The sequence below is a fragment of the Triturus cristatus genome, chromosome 2_1, assembly GCF_964204655.1.
Source record: "Triturus cristatus chromosome 2_1, aTriCri1.1, whole genome shotgun sequence".
Taxonomy (NCBI): domain Eukaryota; kingdom Metazoa; phylum Chordata; class Amphibia; order Caudata; family Salamandridae; genus Triturus; species Triturus cristatus.
Genome location: NC_140581.1, coordinates 302,544,386 through 302,563,900, shown reverse-complemented (window position 1 = coordinate 302,563,900; position 19,515 = coordinate 302,544,386). Strand labels below are relative to the sequence as shown.

Below are 19,515 nucleotides of genomic sequence, written 5' to 3'. Positions count from 1 at the left end.
AATGTTTGTCAATGTTCAGCATTTCAACTATCATCTTTTTGTTTTTTATTGAGTTACTTTTTTTTTTTACACACATACACAACCCCCCACCCCAACCCCCACCCCCCACCCCTACAAATTTAACCCAAGCCCGAACAAAGACACAACTTTTTGGCTTGTATAATTCATCAAAACACCCCATTAGATTCAAAGGTGCAGAGCAGTTGAGCTTGAGCTTGTATACAATAAAATACAGATAAATAAAAAAAAAATGAAGAGTTCTTACTTGACTAACTTTTTTCTCCTTATTTCCATCTATCCATCATACGTATGATTGTGTATCCATTGCAACAGTGGATCCCAAATCATCAAGCATCTTTTACGTTTGTTACGCCCTTTTCTTTTATATATGGCCACCTCCAGGCTGCATGTTGCTAACAGACGGGCTCTCCATTGCTGAAATGCCGGTGGATTCGGGTCTAGCCAGGCTGAAGCTATACACAACCTAAAAACAGCCATAGCCACAAAAATCAATCCTTGCATATATTTTGGCCGGATAACATTCGCTGTGCCCAACAATATTTCCTCGGTTGTGATACCAATTCCTGTTTTAAATATTTCTGATAAAAAGTCGGAGATTTCTGCTATCAAACTTGACAATGCATTACAAGAGGCAAATATATGCACACTATCGGCCTCAAACAGTGTGCATCGTGGACATGTTGTACCCTTTCCGGTCCCACATTTTGCTATCTTATTCGGGGTGTAATACAGTGAAAAAAAAGTTTTATAATATTGGGCTTGTAGTTTTATTGACATAAAGCAGGTTTGTGACAGTTCATAAGATCGTAGGGGGCTTTGGGGCAATACTGCTAGTTTAGCCTGCCAGTTAGCCATCTGTTGCTCCATATCATCTGGACACAGAGAATTCAAAGATTCATAAATCTCCCCAATAGTTAAAACAGATCTTTTACGTATATTCTCTATAATTTGAATTGCTTGGAATTTTACCCAACCCCCCCCCCCCCCTCCTTTCTTTGTCAGGAAATCTCTCACCTGTAGGAATTTGAAAAAATCCCAATGGCTAAGGTCAAACTCGTTACGTAATTCCTCAAAGCTCTTCAACCCGTTCAACGCATAGAAACAGCCAAACTGTACAATCCCTGCCTGTATCCACTGATCCATATAACTGTCTCTGAAAATCTCTGGAAGGTCATCGTTTTTAAATACAGGAGTATAATGCGAGTATCGTCCAAGTCCCAGTAGTTTTCGAGCATTACCCCAAACTTTGTATATGCCCGAGATGGTCTTAAATTTAACCTTCTTAAAGTAGCTGTCGTTAATATGTCGCCAGAGACAACCTTCACAGCCCCTTCCCAATATAAGTTCTTGTGGAGTAGGTATATTATCGCTATTAGGCCCTGTAGAGATGAGTGATGTACAATATCTTAATACGGTGGCACAATAGTACAGTTTAAAATTGGGCATTGCCAATCCCCCTCTATCTTTTGGAAGTGTAATAAATCTAAAGGCCCTACGTGGTCTCTTATATCCCCAAATAAACCTGGAGAACAAGGACTCTATAGATTTAAACAGTTGAGGAGAAAATTCCAAACAGATGGACCTAAAAAAATATAAAAATCTGGGTAGAAAGAGCATTTTAATCACATTACATCTCCCACCTATCGTTAAATGTAAATTATTCAGCTGGACCAGTTCTTTTTTTGTTCGTTGGATCAGTGGTTCCACATTATTACTAACTATATTATCCACCTTTGCAGTTATGCTAACCCCTAGATATATACCTTTATCTGTGACTCTAACATCCCTCATCTTAATATTGTTATTAAGAATGATCAGCGTTTTACTTTGATTTAATTTATAACCGGAGACTGCACCAAAGGTCAGAGCCTCCTCTTCTATCGCTTCTATTGCAGTGATAGGATCGCTGGTAACTAGAGCGATATCATCTGCGTAAGCCAGTGTTTTCGCCTCAAATTCTCGTGCCCATATTAATGGTATTAGTATATTATTATCTAACCTACGGATGAACAGGTCGATATAAATCGCGAATAAGAGAGGAGAACACGGACACCCCTGCCTCGTCCCCCTGGTAATAGTTATTTTGTCCTATAATACTCCATTTATCGACACCCTGGCTACTGGTTCCACATACAGCATTTGTATTGCTTTTATAAATCCCTCACTAATCCCATTATGTAACATTGTAGCCCACAGGTATTTCCAGGAGACCCTATCAAAAGCTTTTTCAGCGTCGAGTAAAATAAGCGCCATAGGGTCTCCTGTCACCTCAGTAAAATCAAAGAGAGAAATTACTCTTTGAACGTGATCAGTTGTAGATCTCCCTGGGATAAACCCGTGCTGACATCTAGATACGATTTTATGTATAATGGGTGCCAATTGGCTCACTAATAATTTGGAATAAATTTTTGAATCTCCGTTTATCAACGTGATGGGCCGATAAGACCCAGGTTCTAAAGGATCGTTATTTTTTTTTAGAAAGACTACAATTTTAGCAGATGACCATGAGACTGGTGGTCTCCCTCCCTGAAAAATATGGATAAATAGTTCCTGTATTATTTCCTTCAGTTGGGATGAGAATTTAACATAAAACTCTGTTGGAATTCCATCCATACCAGTAGCTTTCCCTGCAGCAAGACTATTCATAGAGTGTAGGATCTCTTCCCAAAATGGAGGATTGTCTAAGCTTTCTTGATCCTCTTTCTCAAATATTACCGGAGCATTTAGATTTAAATATTCCTCAGGTCTCCTCTGTTGATTATCTGCTGTTTCATACAGATTCTGATAAAATCTTTGAAATACGGCTCTAACTTCAAAGGATTCGGTCTTGAGGCCAGACTCTGGATCCTTAATCTCTTTTACTAAATTAGTTGAATACTCTTCTCGGGTGCGAACCGCCAGTTGGTGGCCCATCTGTTCATTCCATTCATATATTTTCGCTTTCTCCGTTAAAACATCAATAATATGATTTTTAGAAATCGCCACCCAACTTAATTCGCTATCAGATACTCGCCCCTCCTGTACGGCTTTAATCAGCTCTCCCTCGGCCCTACTCAAATTGTGTTGTAGCGTCACCATCTTTAGTTTGGCCTCTTTGTTAGAGCTAAAAGAGAATTGCAGTGTCTCCCCTCAAATACCGGCCTTTAGGGCATCCCAAACCACATCTATTGCTACACTACCGAGATTGTCCTCCAAAATTCCCGGAATCCATCTGCTCATATGTTGACAAAATTTCACATTACCCAGTAACGCTCTTTCGAATGTTCACGTCCTCATCTTGGATTTATTTGTCCCACATACCAGATTTAGTACTAGAGGATTGTGGTCCGCTAAAACTCTTGCCATTTTTTCTATTATACTGGCAGAACTCAATGAGCTAGACATAAGCATGTAATCTAGCCGCACATGCCGGGAATGCGGATATAAATAATACGTAAATCCCGGATCCCCAGAGTGCTCTAGTTGCCATCCATCAATCAGCCCATGTAGCACACATATATCTTTCAGTGTCTGGAAGACTTTCGGTTTCCGCCCTTGATATTTAAAACCTGGATCCGAAAGCCAATCACCAGGTAAATGTAAATTGAGATCCCCACACACAATCAGCGGGAGAGACCAGTGAGCCAATTCATTAGCCACGCTGGACAGCACATCTGGGTCATCGCTAGTATTGCCATAAATAGTACAAAGAGTCAATTTACTTTCCCCATTGTCATAGTGGCATTCTGTAATCGCCCACCGTCCAAATTTGTCAGCTAGTGTACGTGTAAATTGGAGATCTCCCCCTTTTGCCAAAATTGCCACCCCCCTAGCGCGGACCCCCTGTGTTGACGCAGTAATCAGCCGATACCCTAGTGTTTTCAGCAGATATTGTTGAGATCCCTCAATGTGTGTCTCTTGTAAACATATAATATTAGCCCCGGTCATCTGTAATCCCACAGCTACTTTCTGTCTTTTCTTAATGTCGTGAAGGCCACAGATGTTAACAGTCACAATTTTCAACCTAGCCATAATAATGTTTATTCACCCCATCCATACTTTAACTGTAGTAGTATCCCTCATTTTAAGCCATACTTGCCCTGCTCTAGTATTTCTGTTTTTGCATTGCCCCCCCACCCTGCACCCATCACATACACCGTGTGACTAAAAATCCCACTAGTCTTGTCCTCCCTCCCCCCCACGCCCCACCCCCCACCATTATCTGAGCCACCAGGCTCAATCCTGAGCCTGTGTGATAGCGTCTGACCAACCTCACCCACTCTCCACACCATCTCTGCCCCTCCTGTATATATATCCTCTTCTTAGATATTCGCCCGACTTATCCCTCCACCTAGCAACAACAGAAGAGTAACACAGTTACTTCATACAAAAAAAAAACAATATCCAAATGGACCAAAGAAAGAAAAAAAAAAAGGGGGGGATAGAGAGAAGGAAGCTATTGGTTGCTCTCAGAGTGTCCAGATTTCCCTGCAATGATTTCCTTCAATGTTTGCTCGGCTTGTATCTCTGATGTAAAGAACACGGTGCGTCCTTGCGAGATGACTTTCAATTTGGCAGGGTTCTGGAGAAAAGCTACGGCGCCGGCTTTTTGAATCGGTGTAATCAGCTGTCGAAGCCACCAGCGTCTCTCCACTGTGGCGTGTGCAAAATCTGGTTTAGCGAAGAATGAAAAACTTTCCCAGTTCCGTTTTTTATTAGGTCTGGCCAGATCGTACACCGCCTGTCGGAGCAAAAAGTTTCCATAATAAATCAAAATGACTCTAGGGTATGATTGATTATTTTTCGGACGTTTAGGCATTGTCATCGGGAATCTGTGCACACGTTGAATCTCTTTGTCCCAATCCCATTGTGCTAATTCTGGAGAGGCCTTCTTGAACAAATTGATGGTAAATGCGCGGATATCGCTTCCTTCACTGTTCTCCGGGATCCCTAGGATCCTTAGGTTATTCTGACGTTGGCGATTTTCTGCCTCCTCCAGTTTCCACATAATGTCTTTAACCGCACTCTCCTGTGAGGTCACCTGTGTTTTTAAAGCGTCAACTGTGGTTTCCAGCACTTCCGTCCGATTTTCCACCATACTCAACCTTTCTGCGATTTCAGTGCAGGTCTTCCCAATTTTGCGCCTGTAGTTTTTTTGCAGCAACACGAGCGTGCCGATTTTCCATTTTAACTTCATTTTGAAATAGCGGCATAAGAATACTAGCACGGCGGGCTAAAATGGCAGCTGAGTGAAAGACCTCGGGAGCTCACCTCCACATCATTCCATCCCTCAAGCGCTGATGTCGAGCGCTGCCAAGAATGCGCCCTGGCCCCGAATGGTTACGCTGGCGTGAAAGAGAGCGAGGGATGATTGCAAGACACGGTGGTGTACAAACTGAGAGGAGAAACTGTTGTTCGCGCTGGGAAGCGCTAGCTCGGTTGTTGCTGACAGCTGTCTCGCTAATCCCATCAGGTGCCGGCCGGAGTTGCTTAGCAACATAGACGCCGGATTCACGGAAGTTCTTCGTGAGAAGGCGATGGCAGCGCGAGGAGCAAGAAGCAAGACGCGCTCAACAATCCAGGTGAATACCTCTACAGTGCAACGTGAACTCGACCCAAAAGCGGACCTTGATATAAAGAAGCCTGGTCACGACATGGGTAAGAAAAGTAAATTAAACAATGGGAAGAATGTTAAGTCCCTCGCGACAGGCAATTTACTTGCTGGAGGATTGGAAAGAATAACCGGTGATCACGAGCCTGTTCTCTAAAAGGGATATGAGTATGGAGGAGGGAGGACAAAGGAACAAACAAAAAAAGGATTGTGCCAATATTGATAAAACTGGTGAAACTCATGAAGTATTCTCATATTAGAATGTTATGAGTCAGGTGGGGTTCCAGGTTCCACGGGTCAAGGGCGGTTACATTGGCTTGGCACTTCTTGGTTGTGGTTGTCTAAGCTGTTTCTCTCTTGTATGGAACATACGTGGAAACCCAAATCTGGCTTCATCTTGTCTTACATCATATTGGCGACAAGCGGGATCAAGAGAGAACGGCGTTCACTTGAAGAGAAGATTTAAGGTATTTATTTTTTTTGTCACAAGTGCGTGTATGCGTGAATGCACACGTACCCGCGGCTGTATCAATGAGTTGTGCCCTGATTGCACCAGCGGCTGTACTAGCGTATTTAACGAGTGACTGAACGCGTCAAGTCTGTTGTACGATGCTGACACGGAGATCGTCAGCTGTTTAACGCAGAAGTTCAGTAAGCGGACACAATTTTGGAGTTTGTGCGCGAATGTGAATTTCAAGCGTGTAATTGACCACAACGAACAATTTTGAGGTGTTTTGGAATAGAGATTGGCAGCGTTTGGGAACTTGAATTGTGCGTGTTCATAAGAAATTAAAAAATATACAACTTACTTGGAACCGATTTGGAACTTTACAGCAACATTCGGACTCCGCGCATTTTCGCACTCAGCATTGAATGACGGCGAATCGCGCTGAGAACGCAAAGAGCATGCTGGGAGCGCGATGACATCTCACGCTCTCGGCGGCCATATTGAGTGAGGATCTGGATCTATATCGCGATCTCTGTGTTATTTCCAGCGACTTAAACTGAATTTCCATAAAGAAAAGAAAGGCGAGCACTATTTTCGGTGATTCGCACACCGTTTACGCAAAGACTGTTTTTTTTTTCTCTTTGTTTGTTTTCATTTTGGTTTGGTATATTTCATGTTTGCCAAGCATATTGCAACTATATTGGTTAAAATACCATTTCAAGATTCTACTGCATGTATACAACTGTACAACTTTTAACTCAATTACTATAAGGGAATTGTTTTCAGTTCATTATGTCAAATATTTCAGCACCCCCACATTTTTTACCCTCTGCAGGTGACCCAAAAATGGAATGGGATTTATGGTACCCCATGTTCATAGCCTATGTGGAAGTTTTAGAAGAGGATGGTTGTTCCCCCAAAAGAAAATTAGACCTTTTGAGACATTGTTTAGGGGGCCAGGGCATTAAAGAGTTTGATAACCTACCACCTTTAGAGAGTACAGAAGGAATAAATGTGTTCGAAGTCGCAGTTAAAAAAATGAGTATAAGGTTTGGAAAAAAAACCAATGTTGTGATGGAAAGATTCAAGTTTTATTCCCGCGCACAAAAAGAAGATGAGTCAATAGAAAGTTATGTATCTGCTTTGCGTTCGTTAGCAGGCTCATGTGCTTTTGACACCATTAATTATGAGCAAGTGTTAAGGGATCAAATAATGATGAAGACTAAAAGCAAGAAAATACAAGAACGATTGTGGTTAGGTACCGAATCGTCTTTAAGTGCTGTAGTGAATATTGCCAAGGGTATTGAACAATCTGAGAAATTTGTTAAGGAAATCAGAGGTCAACCTCCAGTATGTAATACTAAAGTACAAGATACTGTAGTTGAGGTATCACTTGTAAAAAAGCAATCTACAACAAAAAGACCCCAATATGTCAACAGAAAGGATTCTAGTTTTAAGGATAACAAGTTCAACAATAGAAGAACTCCTGTTATATGTTACAGATGTGGTAGTTTTGACCATATAGGCAACTACAAAGGATGTCCAGCTTGGAGTAAAATTTGTGTCAAATGCAAGAAAGCAGGCCATTTTGGGAAAATGTGTAGGTCTGTGCAGAAAGTTAACTATGTAACAAATGATGAGGAAGATATTTCCACTGAGTTCAATGAATTCAATTGTATCTCTTGTGTGACGGGGAATAATTGTAAAGGTTTTCCATCTGGTACGATATTAATTGATGGGAAAGAGGTATTAATGATGATCGATTCTTGTGCATGGTACTCCATCATTGGCAAGGATCTGTTTAAAAAATTGTGGGACAGGAAACAGTTGTTGCCTCCAGATATCAAACCGGGCAGTTATTCAGGGCATAAAATTGAGCTGGAAGGTTTCATTTGGGTAAATTTCACATTTAAAGGAAAAGAAAGCAAAGGGACATTGTACGTTGCAACTAAAGGTGTATCCATATTAGGTTGGCCACATCAACAAGAGTTGGGGATCAAATTGGATCCCAATGCCTCACCACCTGTGTATAGTATTTCTGCAGACAATGAGGTATTTGTTCAAACCATAAAAAGTTCGTATCCCAAAGTATTTCAAGATACACTTGGGGAATACCTAAAATTTCAAACATAAGATTATCCTTAAAGACTCCGCAATACCAGTAAGACACAAGGTCCGAAATGTACCTTTAGCTTACCGCACCAAATTGAAAGACATATTAGCTGATCTTGTGTCTAGGAATGTGATTGAACCAATAGTATCCTCCCCATGGGTTTCTCCGGTGGTTCTTTCTCTCAAGAGCAATGGCGATCTGCGTTTGTGTGTCGACTTACGCAGCCTTAATAAAGAAATCTGGATCGATAGACATCCTCTGCCGAACATACATGAGTTGATCTCAACTCTTTCAGGTGCACGTGTGATTTCTACAGTGGATTTGGCTAGTGCGTATCACCAAATTGTGTTACACGAGGAGTCCAAATCGTTAACAGCATTTATAACACCTGAGGGCATGTTCCAATTTCTAAGAATGCCTTTTGGGTTGGCTAGTGCGGCCTCGGTTTTTCAGAGGATCATGTAGGAGGTGTTGGAGAATTGTTCGGGTGCGATTGCGTTTCAAGATGATATCTTGATCTTTGGGGGAGATTTCGAGGAACATGACTCTAATTTAAAAAGGGTTTTAGATGCTATACAAAAGAAAGGTCTAACACTAAAATTCTCCAAATGTAAGTTCAGGGAAAATAGTGTGGAGTATTTAGGCCATGAAATATCAAGCAAAGGAATTAAGCCTAAATTAGACCATGTGCGAAGCATTTTGAAAGCACCGGCACCTACCACAAAAGAGAAGTTGTTATCTTTCCTAGGATTAACTGAATTTTACAGTAAATTTGTAAAAAACTATTCTTCAAAAGTTTTCCCTTTACGTGAAATATTAAAAAAAAATGCAAAGTTTGCTTGGGGTGAGCAACAGAATCTAGCCTTTGGAATTCTGAAAAATGACATCGGTTCCGCACCGTTCTTGAGACCATTCGAGATTGGTGGAGAATGCATAGTAGCCGTGGATGCTAGTAGCACAGGCTTAGGGGCGGTGCTGATGCAAAAGAATTTTGGAGAAGAGTACGTAGTATCGTATGCTTCTAGATCTCTGCATGGAGCGGAATTCAACTACTCCACAATTGAGAGGGAGTGGCTTGCTTGTACTTGGGCTGCCCAACACTATAGACAATTTTTGTGGGGAACAAAGTTTCAATTGAGGACAGACCATGAAACCCTAATCAACATGCTAGCAGCTGGAGGTGGCAGAATGCTTACAGCGCGGTTGTCAAGACTAGCTGCTAAACTACAAGAATTTCAGTGTTATGTTGTGTATATTCCTGGCCGAATGAATGTACATGCTGATTGTATGTCACGACTTTCTTTGCCTTTGTCTGATATTCAAGAATTAGGTAGGGACAAGAAGAATGTGACGTAGCATATAACATGGAGGATATCAATCACAGTATGGGTTCGGATAGTATTTCTGAAGAATCGTGGGTAAAAGAAATGTCCAAGGATGTGACACTAAACAGTGTGATAAATTATCTGCGTGTTGGTTGGCCGGAAGAAAGGGAGTTGAATGGAGATATGAGTTCGTTTTTTAAAATTAAGGATGAACTTATGTTCTCACATGGGTTTGTAACGAGGGGTGATAAAATAGTTCCCCCGCAAGGTATCAGACACAATCTAATCAATTTATCTCATGAAGGTCATATGGGCATGTCCTGTACTAAAAGACGTTTAAGGGAATTTTATTGGTGGCCGTGCATTGACAGCATGGTGGACAAATGGGTTAGAGACTGTACCCATTGCTCTAAAAGTGACAAGACAGTTAAACCTTTATCGGTGGGTGTTTCTCCAATTGAATATTCACAAGGACCTTGGGAAAAACTTGGTATTGATATAATTGGTCCTTTGTGTCTTACACCGGTGAAAAATGTTTTTGCTTTAGTCTTGGTAGATTACTTCTCGAAATGGCCAGAAGTCAAAATCGTAGACAAAATTACATCTTCTCAAGTTATAGAATTTCTGGACAATGTTTTTGGTAGAGAAGGCCTGCCTGCTGAACTTGTTTCTGACAATGGCCCACAATTTATTAGTAAAGAGCTAGAATTGTTTCTAAATAAATGTGGTATTGTCCATAAGAGAGTGTCAAATTACAATCCTATGGCCAATGGTCAAGTTGAACGGTTTAACAGAGTAGTTTAGGAATCTATACAGCTGGCTATTAAGAGTAACATAGACTGGAGGAAAGCTTTGAGAGCCACTTTGCTTACATATCGAACTTCTCCTCACTCTGTAACTGGGTGTTCTCCATTTGAAATGTTGAGGGGAAGGAAAGCTAGTTCGAAGCTCAGGCCTTGGTGGTTAAAATCTAATGATTTCAAGGATACTTTGGTGGATCTCAAAGCTGTCAGAGAACGTGTACAAAAATATCAAGACAGAATGCAAAACGGAAACTGTAAGAATCGGTGTTCCAATTATAAAATTAAAGTGGGTGACTTAGTACGTGTTAAGTTTGGGTGTCCAGACAGTGAGTGGTCAAAGTGGTCAGATCCTCTCGAAGTAATGGAGGTTTTTAGCAAAGCTGTCAGAGTACAAGGTGGGAAGATCTGGAACTTTTGAAGGGTGTCTATGTATAGGTCTAATAATGATTCTAGCAAATTGAGTGTTATGCCTCAAAGGGATATAGTTGGTAATGAGAATGGAGATGATTTTCAAAATTTCCTAGATGCTTTTGAGGGCTCTTCTGGACAAGATTTTAATGTTCCTTCTTCTAATGTTCAAGAAACTTGTGAAGCTACTGTAGATTCAACTGTAATTCCAGGTGATGTACCAACAAGCATTGTTCCTCGTGTGAATCAAAATGTAGCATCTGGGGGAAGTGTGCCTAGACAAAATGATGAGATATTGATTCCAAGAAGGAGTTCCCGCATCAGGAAATTACCGGTTAAAATGAATGATTTTGTTAGATGTTAATTTTACATGTCAAATTTGTAAGTTTCATTGATGACACAAATGTTTTTTTTTTTTGTTTTAATTTTTAAGGGGAAAGGTGTGTAGTATTCTCATATTAGAATGTTATGAGTCAGGTGGGGTTCCAGGTTCCACGGGTCAAGGGCGGTTACATTGGCTTGGCACTTCTTGGTTGTGGTTGTCTAAGCTGTTTCTCTCTTGTATGGAATAAACATACGTGGAAACCCAAATCTGGCTTCATCTTGTCTTACATCAACTCAGACACAGATTCAAGAGAGCCTGTTGGATATAAACAATATCCGAACCTCATGGGGGTCAAGTAGTGAGATTACGGTACTAAATATGGCTGATTCGCCCACAATTATCCAGCAAGAATGTGAGGGTAGCAAGGAAAGGAACTTATTGCAGCCTAATTCTCCCATTAATGAGGGAAAGGAGAAAGATGCCAGTTTGAACCAGGAAGCAAGGCAGGTGCCACACATGTTGTCAGATGGTTTACAAGTAGGCCTCTCAGAAGATACAGAGTTGGGCTATCTATCCCCCGATCCTATGGAAAACTTTTTTTCACTGAATGAAGAGTCCGGAGACTCGGATATCATTGAATCACAAAGTGGTAGTAGTGATGGTGGGTGCGTAGACCCCTCAACAAGTAACTGTAGCCAACAGGGGGGTAGAAAGGCGCCCAGGAAATCAAAAAGGCATTCGGAAGGGAAAAGGATTACCCGTAAACAGGAATGAACGGAGGAAGAGGGCGAGCTCGGGTGGGACTATTCAGACACACAATCACATCCCCTGGTAGGCTTGCTTGGAACAGTGAGCTTAGACAAGAGATCTCAAGGGGACATGGTGGGTCGTAGGGACCCTGAGCAGATACCCAAACCTACATTAGCTACAATCCTGCAATCATTAACTATCATCTTTTTGTATTGCTTTAATTAAATATCAACAACACTTGCAAACTTTTAAGTTGAACATACCTCGTTAAATATATGCAGTGAAAATGAACAGACATTTACAATATGAAACACATACATGAACTATGTTATTAGGTGAAAAAACACTTACAAGCACCTTAGCATCATGTGAATTTAAATATAGATTGAAACTTGTAATCTTAAGTACAACAAAATGCATTCAGATAAACAATGAAACAAGGCCAAATGAAACATGAAAAACACACACTGACAACACATATTAACAATTAGTAAAATGAGAAAAAACTAAAATCATTTATTTTGCATTGTTACACATTTTAGTGCTCTTTTCATCTCTGTTTTAAATAAAAGCCTCATCATTTTACAAGATGGAGCTCTGACAGTGACATTTATTTTGCTATCCAATTCTGATGTCCAAAACTACAACTCCCTCCATGAGTAAAGCTGACTGCTCACCTACATTTACCCCCTGAGTGTAAATTCCCAACGCATCTAGCATGCTGGTGCCTGGAGAGAAAAAAACTGAAATCAGATGTTTGCAGTAATATCCTGAGTTGCAGAATTGTTTATGGATCCTCATATGCTTAATTTTCTATGTGAGTAATAGATCTGCCAAATGATACAGGTGGGCATCTAAAGTGTTTAATCTCCTTCATTTTACAGCTTGCCCCCATACTGGATCTGGTGAAAGGATTTCCATGTGCAGTGACAAAGCGAAGGAATCTCATGAGGGCTATTATTGAATATTCTGAGGTGTTCGATCCATGCCGATGTGCCCCCTGTCCTAACAATGGCAGACCTGTGTTGTCAGGCACAGAGTGTTTATGTGTGTGCCAGTCTGGAACATATGGTGAAAACTGCGAAAGAAAAGCTCCAGATTACAAATCAGGTTTGTCCTTTTTTTTTTCTTCCAAGAAATACATATAAATAGGAAAAATAATGCTTTTAAGTAGAACACAATAGTTTACGGTAGTGCTATTGACCACAAAGCCAATGAATAACACAGGGCATTGCCTGATTCCAAGACGAAGGCACTTTAAAAGCCTAAGAGGCGAAAGATCTTTTTTGTTGCAGATTTATATAGCGCAAATTTGACCCGAAGGTATTGGAGCACTTTACATGAGCACCAGTTGCATTACAGACAGACACATTAATTTTTTGGGAGGCGCAGGGAGATTAAATGGTTTTCCCAGAATAACGGATGTTGAGCGTCCCTTGCCAAGACTCGATCCTCGAGGGCGACTGCTCTAGCCGTCAGGGTACATGCTCTCCCTATTCGATATTATGTGGTCAAGCCGACTTATCAAGGAGAACTTGTCCATGGCTGGCCAAATCAAGCAATTTTGATTTTGGGAAGGGATTTGAGTGGAAGTTACATTTGCACTTTAAATGCCCCCCGGCCAACAAACAGTCTTCTTTCTAAATTTTCAAAAAATGCCGGGTGAGGAAGGATGCCCATTCCAATTCAGTGATATTTGTACAAACCGGCCTGCTAGTTCCATTCATTTGCTTACCAGGGCACACAAATTCCTGGAGTTAGAGTTCTTACTTGCATATAAGAGAGTTGCCCAGAAATTTGATGCTTTTGCTTCTCTGCAGAAATTGCCTGCCTGTAGGTTTTCCGCACCAACTTAAATTCATCAGTTAACTCCTTGCTCCAGGATACTTCCAAACACCCCTCAAGGCCATGTTACGGTCTTTCTTTACAACCTAAATCATTGGTGTGATGATGATTGGCTTGGAGGAACAGAGCTTTCGAGCTGGTTGAGGAAATTTAATGAGCAGGCTCATCCATTCTGTAAGAGGAGAATCATGACCTGCCCTTGCTCCATCTAGGAACTGTGTCCCTTATGCCATGATGGTATCGCTGACAGTGGAACTCAATTTAAGGCGCTTAAGATTCTCAGTGTGTACTCCTTCACACATAACACTGGCCAAGGCGTGATAGGACAGGTTGGAATTTTTGGTGATGAATCGGGAATAATGATCTCTCTCTGTATGTGGACCAATACAAAAGCTTTCAAGGTTGTAATGTGCTTGTGCTCTCACTAGTAAGCATGTTAAAATTGGTGTACACTAAATTGCCACATTTAATTTACATATAAGTCCCTAGTATATAGTACCAGGTCTATCCCGGTCTGACAAATTAAAGTCTACAATATACTGCAGCACATATTGTGCCACCCGATAAAGTAGCACTGTAAAACAAGTCTCAGGCCTGCCACTGGAGCTTGTAGTGCACTGTTAACTGACATTTTGGCCTGGCAAAATAATCTTTTTTGATACTTGTAAGTCACACACAAAGTAGGTCTTATCAGCTCAGAAAGCATGGTGCACGGTATTTAAAAATTAGTGCATGTGTAAAGTTTTAATATCCTGATAGAGAAAAACTACTGAGGTTGTTGTTCACTGTAGCAAGGCTATTTATCCTATAGACTAACACTGGGTTACCTTATTAGCCTTAATAAGTGATAATCTAAGTTTGGGAACAGATAGATAGTTACTTCTTTCACTCATTTGAATTGTGATTAAAAATCCTCTTTTGTGATGATGTCAGATTTTAAGTTACTATTCGGTTTATACCAAATCTGCCTTTCTGACAGTGTTTAGGGTCACAGGACTCTGACTGGCTCTCCTGTTGTGTGATCTATAAACCTTCCAGACATGCGGACAAAAGAGCCTTGGGTGTGGGGTAAGGTGTTTCTCTACTCAGCAGGATGGCCTGGGGGGTCATAGTCAGCCCTTCCTGAGCTTCAAAAGGTTACCATCATCATGTCTGAGGCTGTCTGCCCTGCCACTGACAAATGCAGCGTATGTTTAGGCCTGCCTGTGTTGCCTAGACAGATTGGAGACACACCCAAGAAAGGGGGAAGGTTAGACAAAGGGGGCATCTCCTAACCACATTCTGGCACTGGGTATAAGAATGGCACCCTCAGAACCTCTCATCAGACCACTCCTGGACCTCTGGAAATTCAGAAGAAGGACTGCCTGCTGTGTGAGGAAGGAAGACTAGATCTGCTTGCCATCAACCGAGGATCCCCAAAAGTGGCTCCAAGGGTTAGTTGGCTGACCTCCTGTTTGAACTAGAGGGCACACCAAGCTTCCAGAGACCTTCCCTGCAACTGCCATCTGACAGCACCAACTGGTCTGGCCCGAGGTCTACTGCTGGCTTCTGCTACATTGGGTCCAGATCCCCAAGAGGTTCTCCACCAGGTCATTGCCCCTTGGCTGGCATCAGAGTGTTCTCCTCCCACCTCAAAACTGCACAGACTGAACTGCAGGAGAAAAACAAGAAGGATCTTTGTGACCATATGTGGCCTCCCCTCGTCAGCAACCATTGGTGCATCTCCCACCAATGCAAAGTTCTGATTACGACCTATTCTCCGTGGCAACAGTGACTACCCACACTGTCCTGCCAAAGCAAAGCTTTGCTAGCGAACTGCTCCTTGCGCCATCAGCTATCCCCTCATGGCCCCTATCAAAGTGAAGCTCCGGTTGAGGCTCCTTGAGTGGACTTGGATTGTGAGATGGTAATCTCTTCACCAGGAAGAACCTTGTCTCTGATTCTGACACATGCTTCATCCTGGTCAGCCTGAACATGTTAGTTTCACCTGGTCTGATGCAACCAGCTAACCGTTTGTGTCGCTCAGTGCTTTTGGCACTATTTTCAAAGGAAAACAAATCATAACTCTGGTTCTACTTAGTGAGTTTTTGTTGTTTTGGTTTCATTTTTATTAATTAAAATGTACTATGTTTTTTTAAATTTTACTTTCATTGTGTTTTCACTTCATTGCAGTTTGAGTGCTGCATAAAAACTTTACAGCTTGCCTTTAAGTTGAGCCTGACTGCTTTGTGCCAAGGTACCAGAGGGTTAAGCACAGGTTTATTTAGTAACTTTTGTGGTTCACCATGATAAGGATTGTGTTTATTGTGTAAGTGGGGCTCTCACCCCCCTCAAATTGATATATATCAAAACAATACCCTTTCAAATATAGGGGCCGATTTAGATGTCAAATGGACCTGAGTCCTTCCAACATCGATCTGGAACTGAGACCGACCGACCTCCTGGCGGCGGTCCCAAACCAGCAATTAGAATGTAGTAGTAAAAATACTTTATTGCATTAATCATTTGATTACAATAAATAGAAAATAAGCAGGCATAAAAAATAAAACCATCACATATTTACCATAAGTAGTATCATAAAAGAAAATATACATAGGTCATTTCTCCTATCTTTACATCTATATACAGATCCGATAAAAAAAAAAAATCTAGTCAATTAATGTTTTATAAACATATTCTAAAAACTGTACCATCCTACTAATTGCTCTTTCCCCTGTGAGCCTAAAACAATAACGTATAGCCTCTGTAGTTGTTATTATTTTGGCAGTATTAAACATGGGGCGTAAATATAACCTCTGTGTAGGCAATAGTCTCGGGCAAATACATATTAAATGTTGAAGAGTTTCCTTGCCGGTTCCACAAAACCGACATCCCTGAGTATCTTTAAGGGCTTTATTCCAATTCCCTTCAAACTCCCTTATCGGAATATAGAATTGTCTGAACCTTACGTATTTCCATTTAGTGTAGCTGGTCAAATTCCATCTCAAGTATTCTTGAGCCTCCAAGGTATATGTGTCAATTAATAGGTCACTGTGTTTATATTTCCCAGCTTGTATGCGATCTAAATTCTACTGTGTTAGCTTTAATGTTTTACCTATTAGTTTTTTCCGCACATCCCTAGTCATTCGTCCCATCTCCTGAGTATCAGGCAGTTCATAAGAGTCTATTTCCATCATGATAGTAGAAAGTTGCAGATCTCTTACTTTTTTATTCCGGAGTTCTGCCATTATTAGATGTTTCAATGTACATGAATCGGCTTTAGCACAATCGATAATGTAATTAACACAACTGATCGTATGCAGCGTTTCCAGAGACTCTAGGCCAAATTCCAACTGTATCATACAATGTGGAGTAGTCTGTCGTAAACGGAGATGGGTGCGTACGCATTTCATAAAACATTTTTCAAAATCAAAAATAACTTTCTTGTTCATGGCAGGAGATGCGTACAATAAAAACGGAATATTTTTCATCTGTAAAGCTTTTAGAGATGGAATAATTGCATTCCCTCCGCACAGTTTCATAAATCTCGCAATTGATTTTGTAATAGTTATCGATTTTACACTTTTACAGACCGTATGGTTTAGCCATGATAACTTTTTGTCCAATGTTATGCCGAGGTAGCTATATTGATCCACTGCCTCAATTGGATTATCTCCTAGAGTACACATTTTTAATTGTGTAGACCGTCCAAACATAACAATTTTTGTTTTAGATAGATTAGCTATCAGACCATTCACTTTGTTGTATGTGTCTAATTGGTTCAGTTGATGCTGTAATCCGTTCGGAGTTAAGGATAAAATGACTAAATCATCAGTGTATGCTAGGTATGGTATTTGTTTGTCCCCCAATTTAGGTGCCACACCCATATCTGAACTTAACACTGAATCGATATATGCAATGTATAGGGAGAATAATAAAGGCGCAAGGACACAGCCTTGTCTAAGGCCGTTAGTGGTATCCATTTTTGGAGATAGTGTATTATCATGAGCCAGCTTCACCCTGACCCATGTATCTGAGTGCAGGGCAATAATACAATTTCAAAGGTTTAAATCGACCTCCCATGCTGATAATTTATTCCAAAACCTTTGTCTATTGACCTTATCGAAAGCTCTGGAATAATCCACAAAGCAGGCATATAATGTTATTTTCCGCAAGCTTGCCTTTTTTCCCATCATGACCAGTGAAACAATGTAGTCAAGGGTCGAACACCCTATGTGAAATCCAGTTTGCTTTATTGGATATAATGATTTTTCCTCCACCCATGCCCTTAATTTATTCTGCAGGTGCTTCGCAAACAGTTTCCCTTCAATATCCAACAACGATATTAATCTATAACTGGACGGATCATCATTTGGCCCTCGCTTGTAAATCGGGTGTATAATAGCTCCTTTCCAGGAAGATGGTATCGTTCCGCATTTAATTACATGTAGAAACAACTGTTTTAGCATTGCACTCCAAAAAGTTATGTTAATTTTTTCCAAGCCGATAGGGCTACCATTGGGTCCTGCTGCCTTGGATGAGCGAGAACTCTCTATTAATTTGACAATTTCATCTTCAGTTATTTCTGTAAGTGAACCCTCCGCATTTGTTGTCATATATTCGCTTGTAACAGATGATTTGTATAAAGATTCATTATGATTTTCCCACTTGTGACATGAGACAAAAAAATCATCTGGCTGTTTATGCGAATTTGTGCCATGTCCCACCAGGGACCAAAAAGCTTGCTCATTCCTTGTCTAAATAGCATGATATAATTTAGCATTAGCTGTATCCACACTATCACACTTTATCTGCAAGTTCCTGTTCTTGAATACTTTCTTTATATCTTGTATTTTCATATTCCTCTTGTTCGATATTGGAAGTTTTAAGATATAACGCATCTCCTTACGAGAGATTCTCTTTGATTCCTTTAATTTTGATTTCTTTGTTACATTAGCATTTGATCGCGGCTCTTGAATACTTGCCACAAGACTAGATAATATATTTTTTTAAATAGATTGCCTGGCATCCGACCAGTTATCTCCAGACTTTAATACAATCATGTCTTTCTCGGTACAGGCTGTCATGTTTGTTTCCAGTTTCGATGCCTTCATTTGTAGTTTATTGTTCCAAATAAGTCTTTTCCCATTTACAGGGGTCAATCTTCCCCTATTGGCCATTGTATGAGTCTCCCAACGATCGTGCTTAATGCTGATGACTAACCTTTGAGGATCATGGTCACTCTCGGCTCTAGGTATTATGGCATAATCTTTACATAAGTAAAAATAGGCGTAATGGATAAATGTAAAATCTATAATGGAAGACCCCATCGGCCCACGGAATGTAACGGAAGCTGGTTGATCATATTTTAGTCTTCCGTTGAGAGCTCTATATCCTAGATCAGTCAGCAAAACATATGTGGTTCTAGAAGAGGTACCAATCTTTTTTACATTATTTTGTGAAGGAAATACTACTTGCGGAATATTGTAAGCCATATCTGGTTCATCCCCAGTTACTGGATTATCCGCCAATCTGATTAAAATCTCCCGTTAGTATGACTACCATGTGTTCATTTATTGCCATTATTTTTTCCAATTCGTTCAGTGTCACTTGATAGCTACACCTATTTTTCAATAATTGAGGAGGGAAATAAATGTTAATTATCAAGCAATTAGTAAGGTTTCGATGTGTTAAAACAACTGGCAATAAATATTTAGATGATGTTTTGAGTTTTTTACTTATCACACATAATTTGGTACTTATTGAAATTGACAATCCTCCACTTGCTCTTCCAAAGGCATTTTTTTTTACCTGGATTTCTTGTGTAATAAAATGTTGTATATTTAAATTCCCAGAGTGCTAGGTTTCCTGTAGACATATTACACATTGATCTTGTAGAAAGCTCATC

General features: G+C 40.5%; 1 protein-coding gene across 1 annotated transcript in view; it reads left to right on the top strand.

Moving 5' to 3' along the window:
- The window catches only part of C6 (complement C6), a 770,728-nt gene that overhangs the window by 445,217 nt on the left and 305,996 nt on the right, over nt 1-19,515 (top strand). Inside the window, exon 11 of the mRNA XM_085631171.1 lies at nt 12,668-12,893. Coding sequence (XP_085487297.1) covers nt 12,668-12,893 — 226 coding nt within the window. The remainder of the gene's footprint in view (nt 1-12,667; nt 12,894-19,515) is intronic.